Raw genomic sequence first — 7,155 nt, 5'->3', positions numbered from 1 at the left:
CTGAAACAATTATGTTCTATCTTTCTATTTCTCTAGTCTTTTTTCATCTTTGTTGTCTTGTACATTATATTTCTTTGATTTTTTTGTTCTTTATATCAGCTTCCACCCACTAGCTATTTATTTGTCTTTGACTTGTTGTTGCACTACCAAAACACCAGCTCTACTCCCAAGATCTGGTGAAGCAAGCAAATCACCAATGACACCTAACTCTGAAAATTCAATCCATTTTGTTAGTCCTTCTATCAGAGGCAAGTCTGAGTCATGTGTTCTTCCAACAATAAAAAAGTCATGTTCATTCGCTATATCGCGAAGAACAGTTGATGTCCCTGGACTATTATTTACAATCAATTTTTTATAACAAACATTTTTCGAGCCATAATGTGGTAGTTTCTTTACTTCTTCGAGTGCCTCATTATCAAGTAGATACTCCAAGTTTGACATGTGATCATCCTCAGATGTAAGGTGGTACACAACCAAGTTGATCCCCGGGTTCCTTATCGCTCTTTTAGCTAAGCACAAAGCTTCTCTGTCGTCTCTTCCCCCAAGATAAATCATGGCTAGCTTGACGGGTGAATTATTTTTTAAGGAAGATCGACTCACGAGGATTCCTATTGAGCATGGAGCTATTTCCAGTACCTTGCAGTTTAAGGATCTTATGTTCTTGTCATCAGATTCAATGGCACCATCAATAGTCCATCTTCTATGGAATGGGAGAATTATGATAGACGCGACTTTGTCCAATGCAAGTTGGCAAACATCTTCATACATAAGGGTTGGTGGAGATATGGCGGTGTAAGTGTGTGTGGTTACTCCACCATAGTTGTCATGTTCATAGAGATCCAAAGCAAGAATGACATCATTTGAGTAAGACTTGCGAGAACCCGAAACTGTTTTTTGAAGACGATGGGAGATGAAAATTGGGGATGACCTTCCAACTAACTCAATAAGATGCAATGCATCCACAATGAAAGGTTTTTCTGTTGTTGGAGAAAAAACGTCAAGGGCGTCTATTATAGCTGATATGTTGTATTGTTTGTGAATGCAAGCAAGTAGTCTCAGTTCTGCGTCGGGTTTTAAACTCATGATGTTCCTTTTTTGGTAGCCGGCATATTTTCTTGATGGATCATACAATATCTTCACAGACCATTTTACTATGCAAGCTACGACCATTATGCTGATTACATTCACTGCATAAATTTGGCCAGCAAAAGACTGCATCCCATGCATATACACAAATGAAATTTTTGAATATGATCTTAGTTATTATAGACTAATAGATTAAGCACAAAATATTATGGTTGTATAGTTTCTTAGGATTAACTTATTTTAGTTTGTGTACTTGCATAAACACTTATGAGAATGCTTGAGATAGGTTATTAAAACGTTTATGATATGTTCTTAAACTATTTTCAGCAAATTTTCGTAGGCTCACCATGATAGCTTATGAAAACAACTTATAGTTTATATGAAAACTATTTGGCTTTATTTTAAATATCTTATACATAAGCACTTATATGATAAACGATTATGCTATAAATGCTTAGTTAAGCTGTTTGCCGAACCTTATTGAAAGGAAATTAAGGGGTAAGTAATTATAGTAGTACCTTGTCATCATATGAAAATGAAAGTTTTGCAAGATCCACTTCTCCTTTGGCATTCAAAATGAGGGCAAGAGTCAAGGCATCTTTGAAGGGGATTTTGCAAATGAGGCAAGATATAAGGTATGCTATTACTTTGACAATGTGTGTAAAGCAAATGATGATACCAAAACCAATAGATGCATTTAATGTATATGGCAAAGACAAATCTGCCTTCATCACACAACAAGTCATAAATATTGGCAGCAACAAACTTGTCCCAAAGAATTCAAGCTTCCTAACTAATGCAGATCCTAATGGAGGTCCGTCTGGCACAGCTAACCCCAAAACATATGCACCTAATGCAAACTCTTGGTTTATGTAACCTGCAAACCAACCTAAACCTAGTACCATTAAAATGATACCATAGATGTAACCATCATCCACAGGTCTTCCTTCTTTAGTATGTCTGATGATCCAAAACATTAATGGCCGAAAAATTAATGGAGCAAAGACAACTAAAGCAAGCAATGACATCCCAAATATTATCCTCATGTGTGATTCTTGTTGTTCTAGGACATTACCAATACATTGAAGAGACAGTCCTAAGATAGAAGTCACCATTGCTGATGATAATGCCAATCTTCCGAGTTCGGAGTTAAGAATTTTAAGTTCATTGAGGAGTGTAGCAGTGACTGCGAATGCAACCGAGCTATGTATTCTTACCACCCTATAAATATCTACAATCAAATGTGGTTTAGTCACATCTTCGAATCGATAATATTTTTCTAGTAACACCACAAATTGAGGCACAAAACTAAACAGTATAGGCACGACAAATCCCATTATTGCAATGGTCCAAACCTTGTGTCCTGTTCTGGTTACCATGCTCAAATCAATTTGCACACCAATGGTAAAGATGTAAAGCACATAACCAATTAATGATATTGTTGCAAGTATGTCTTGACTTCCATATGGAAACAATAGCTTCTTGTATTTGTCAAATTCCGCATGTTGAATTGAAGGGCCTAGAATTAGGCCAACCTGCAGATGGATACAATTTTGTCATGCATATTTACAACCTATATGAATCTATTAAAGACATGTCATTGGTGTATCTTAAGAAAAAGTCGTAATTAACAAGAGAAACAACACATGTATAAAAAAAAACATATAAAAGAATAGAACTTACCAGCATTGGTGCAATAAATGCAGGGAAATGCAAACGTTTTAGGAAGAAATTGCATATTTGTGTGATAGTAAAAATCACAAGAAGCTGCATCTCAAACACAGGAAGTGCAGACTTCATTGGATTCCTTCTACTATCTGGGCCGCCCCATATTCCATCTGAAACAATATTTGGTGGAGCAACAGAACAAACATTGAAGGTTGTAGCATCTATTTGTGCAACTGAGACATATAAGCCTGGTTCTCTTGTTATATTACTATTCATTTTCCTTCACAACACTAAGTTCTCAAAGATAATTATATATGAGAATTCAAATTCAAAGATATAAGAATGAAAATGATTCAATAGCCGTATAAGCATAATAATGATTTGACTTTCTTATCTTATATACTTAAATGTTCCTATGAGTCAAAAACAAAAACAACTAAACATATATATTTTTAGTTTGGGCAGAGAGGTAACAACAACATTCAATCATATAAATAAACTATGTTTAGACTTTTATAGTTTTATTCTTAAGACAAAACATTTTTATCAGAAGTTGAGATCATAACGGTATATATTTATATAAATACACAGTTGCATTCAAAGTTTAATTATATACTATAATTAGATGTCTTATTATATTACAATCAGTTTTATGATTTGAGAAAGGAAAAAAAAAATAGACATATTATGAAGTGTCTTTTCGCTTGTGTACTAAAATTAGAGATTTCAAAAATAGCTATTCATGTATCCTTCATTTTGTGCACTACCTATGGAAAAAAATATTGCTAGTTTCGCAGCAGGATGACACATTGTGGTACCCATGGAAAACTCAAATGATGATTTGATAAATACACTGCGTTCTTGAGCTTAGACATTGGCTAACCAAGCACAAGGGAGAAGGGACCTCCACTGGAAAACTCATACATTACAGATAACTCAAATTTTTACTTTACGGGAATGTCGTGGCATTGAGTGGGAGAGTTTTTATTTTAAAATATGTTGGGAAAATTTGAGATTTTGAGAGAGAAAATTGTTTTTCTGACAATGAAAACTTCCTATTGACACAAGTAAACTACGTAAATGCCCCCAGCGGCAGTTAACAACCGTTCAATGATACGTCGGCAGTTAACAACCGCTGGCACCAGCGGCAGTTGACTGTTGTTCACACCAGTTAGCAGAACCAGTGCAGTCTGCACTGGTTTTCTAGGAGAATTTTTCCTGTTTTTGCATCCAATTGCAAATTAAAGTACCAGGATATGACGGGAAATTAAAATGTACGTACAAAATAATATTTAACAGATAAAATTAAAACGCAAGAAATAATATAAAAAGTATGTCAGAAAATGTCATACAAATATCAAAATGTACGGAATGTGTCATAATTATACATCATAGTAAAAAAGTACATAAAAAAAAAAGCCTAATCATAATCAACCCTGCTGCCTAGCATGCCTCGGCTCCCTGCGCCGCCTGGCAATCTGATACGTAAGGGCAGGGCGACTAGTATCGGCTATCCGCATCACCTCCTGGACAATCTCTTCTTTAGTCATCTCGGCTTGTCTGTCCACAATATCGTCAACTATATGCACCACATCTCGGATGATCATCAGTGTGTCAGGCATATCTCTGGCATGCTCGTCCTCTATGATCTGCTCCATGTTCGCCGGCCTGGGAGGAGATCCTTCATCAGGTGGGAGAATACGAGGGTGAGAGACTTTGGCATACCAAGCCATGTAGCCAGGCGCATGATGACATGGTCTCTCACACGCATCTCCCCAAGCAGTGAAGAACCACGCCTGAGCGTTTTGCAGCACGGTGGTCAGCGAATGCGTAGGCATCTGAGCGACAGATGACGGATGTCTGGGAACATCATGTACATAGAAAAGATGCCTCTTTACCCACTCAGGTAAATGACGGTACACCCTCTCCTTCCCGCACATCAGCCATTCCGAGTAAGTGACAATAAGCTGAAAAGGATGTATCTCTCTGTGATCACCATAAGTAGAAAACCTGACGTCATCCACCTCTAAACGATCAAGCAGTAAGCGGTAATGGTGCACATCAGTATGCCCTCTACTAGTAAGCCATCTCCAAGCATATGGTCTCTCCGGCTTCCAGCTCTTGTTTGTCTTCCTTGGGTACGGACCTGATAAATGCTCCAAAATCCATCCCTGCAACAAATAAATAAAATACATTATAAAAGCTTCACGTAAAAATTTAAATTAAATCCTAAATAAACGCAGTCTAACTTAGAAAAAAAAAACAAACATGATAATAAAAATTATAAAATAAATTCATAAAGAAATGAAGATAAATATTAAATTATTACCATAAAAAGAGTCGTACTCCCAGCCATCGTTCTGTTATTCAGAATAACAGAATCATCGAGATAGTCGTACAGGTACACTAAGGTCATCCCTCCCCATGACCACTTCTCAATCGTCTGCAAGCCGGCCATACAATCAAGATATATCAAGTCGATGTGTCTGTTCATTTTGTTAGTGAACAGCGTACAACCGACGAGATATAGAAGAAAACTCCTCACACACAACTGTCTCCTCCTGGCTCTCTCATGCAGCTCCTCCCTCGTCTGTGGGTCCTCCAGCTGTCTAGCCTCTGTCAGGTGGTCTTCATAAACCCGTGATGACAGTCCGTCATATCATATTTTTAGAGTATTTTTAATTAAGTTTTTATTCTAGTTTTATTAATTTAGTACATTTAGAGTCATTTTAAATAAATTGTCATTTTCTTATTATTGAGTCAACTAGTGTATTATTACTATTACTATTGGTCAATTAGTGGCTAGTAAAGAGAATGAAACAAAAACATGATTTTACAATGAATGTGATTGGCCAATGAAAATGATAACAAGTTGAAACAAAAGAGAATGTAGCATCTAATGCAACATAGGGGCGCTGAAATGATGAAGGAAGAATTGGGCCTAAATTGAAGAGTGAGAAACATAAGTCACGTGGAGAATATTGTAAAAGAAACAACTTGTGGAAAAAGAAAGAACTAGGTTACTTACATGAACCTATAAAAGAAAGCAAGACACACAGGAAAAAGGGAATTACGGCTTGGCATATAACAATTTCATATTCTCGGCATACAGGATTGACGTTTTGGAAAAAGAAAAGGAGCCGCACGTTACAGGCAGAAAAAGAAAGAAATAGAGACAAACAATATTTTTCAGTCTTTATTCATTTCATAATTATTTGTGTTTATTGCTTTTCATATGATTGTTTGCATGACTATTAACCCTAGCTTCTTGCAATCACATAAATTGATTTAAGAATTGAATGACTTCTAACCCTAGCTTTTAATCCTGAAATAGTAATTCTGTTTAATTCAACATAGGAACCTAGAGATAGGAAATTGAGGTTATGATATGAATGACATCGCGAACCCTAGCTTTTAATCCTGAAATAGTAATTCTGTTTAATTCAACATAGGAACCTAGAGATAGGAAATTGAGGTTATGATATGAATTAACGTTCTGACATCGCTTCTGCGGTTATTCAATCGGTTTAAGAGATTAAAAGGTTATAACTTAGGAAAGGGTTTTGAGTGAAGAGATTGATCAAAACTAATTAGTTAATTTGTCGTAAAGATTGAATGAGTGTTGAGAGTAAAGAGAGATAAGCTATTTCACATAAAGCAATAGAGGATTCACTGGCTTGATCATCTGTTTTAATCCAATTATCAAACTATTTTATTTTCTATTATTGACTATTTATGCACACAAACCTACTGCCACATGCACTTATAAAATTTACACATCATAGATATTAATTTTATTGCTAAGTTGAGATTAACACAGTCCTCGTGGATACAAACTTATTTTATTACTTCGATAGTTTTAGTACACTTGCTAAAAGTTTATCAACCCGCTTCAGTGTGGTATAACTGATATGAACAGCAGACTCAGTCCTAATCTCAGCCCTAGCATCAACATCTAACATGCCCAACAACATGGTCATCAAATCAATCACACGCTCCTGACCCATTGCCTCATCGTGGTCCAGCATGCAGCCGTGAATAGGAATGTGTAGGAGATTATGCACATCGTCCAAAGTGATCGTCATCTCCCCCACATGTAGATGAAAACTATTGGTCTCCGTGTGCCACCTCTCGCACATAGCATGTTCCATTGCATGGGTCACGGTTGTAACACCCCATTTTTTCAATATGAAAATTTCTTAAACAATTATCAGAGTAAACAACTTAAACAACGGGATATCACATTTAATGTAATCCAATAACAGTTAAATAACAATTTAACCAAATAACTTAAACGTTGCAGCGAAAAATTGTTTCATAAACCATAAATGGTTTTTGGCACGTAGGCCCCATTAAAATGTTTCAACAGTTAATCAACATTATCCAAATAACATAAATATT

The 7,155-nt window shown here is 36.0% G+C and overlaps 2 protein-coding genes across 2 annotated transcripts; both read right to left on the bottom strand.

The window, feature by feature from the left end:
• LOC25495428 (cation/H(+) antiporter 12) lies at positions 1-3,030 on the bottom strand. Its single transcript, XM_024786330.2, has 4 exons — positions 2,770-3,030; positions 1,605-2,621; positions 1,340-1,362; positions 1-1,255 (listed from the first exon to the last, which is right to left on the bottom strand). The coding sequence occupies exons 1-4, from the start codon at positions 3,028-3,030 to the stop codon at positions 118-120; spliced, it is 2,439 nt and encodes an 812-aa protein (XP_024642098.1). The 3' UTR covers positions 1-117.
• Positions 3,031-4,184: 1,154 nt separating this feature from the next.
• Positions 4,185-6,839, bottom strand: LOC112422724 (uncharacterized). The gene is made up of 4 exons (XM_024786329.1): positions 6,621-6,839; positions 5,783-5,788; positions 5,084-5,197; positions 4,185-4,925 (listed from the first exon to the last, which is right to left on the bottom strand). The coding sequence occupies exons 1-4, from the start codon at positions 6,837-6,839 to the stop codon at positions 4,185-4,187; spliced, it is 1,080 nt and encodes a 359-aa protein (XP_024642097.1).
• Positions 6,840-7,155: the final 316 nt, after the last annotated feature.

The sequence above is a fragment of the Medicago truncatula genome, chromosome 6 (assembly GCF_003473485.1).
Source record: "Medicago truncatula cultivar Jemalong A17 chromosome 6, MtrunA17r5.0-ANR, whole genome shotgun sequence".
Lineage (NCBI taxonomy): Eukaryota > Viridiplantae > Streptophyta > Magnoliopsida > Fabales > Fabaceae > Medicago > Medicago truncatula.
This window is presented reverse-complemented; position numbering and strand designations above follow the sequence as displayed.

Excerpts from the sequence above, each read along its gene's own strand:
- LOC112422724 (XM_024786329.1), bottom strand. The coding sequence starts at position 6,839 with ATGACGATCACTTTGGACGATGTGCATAATCTCCTACACATTCCTATT. Across the intron at positions 4,926-5,083 it reads GGAGTACGACTCTTTTTATG|GGATGGATTTTGGAGCATTT; the intron begins GTAATAATTTAA and ends TATTTGTTGCAG.
- LOC25495428 (XM_024786330.2), bottom strand. The coding sequence starts at position 3,030 with ATGAATAGTAATATAACAAGAGAACCAGGCTTATATGTCTCAGTTGCA. Across the intron at positions 1,363-1,604 it reads CATTTTCATATGATGACAAG|CATTCTCATAAGTGTTTATG; the intron begins GTACTACTATAA and ends ACCTATCTCAAG. Across the intron at positions 1,256-1,339 it reads TCTCATAAGTGTTTATGCAA|ATCATATTCAAAAATTTCAT; the intron begins GTACACAAACTA and ends ATAATAACTAAG.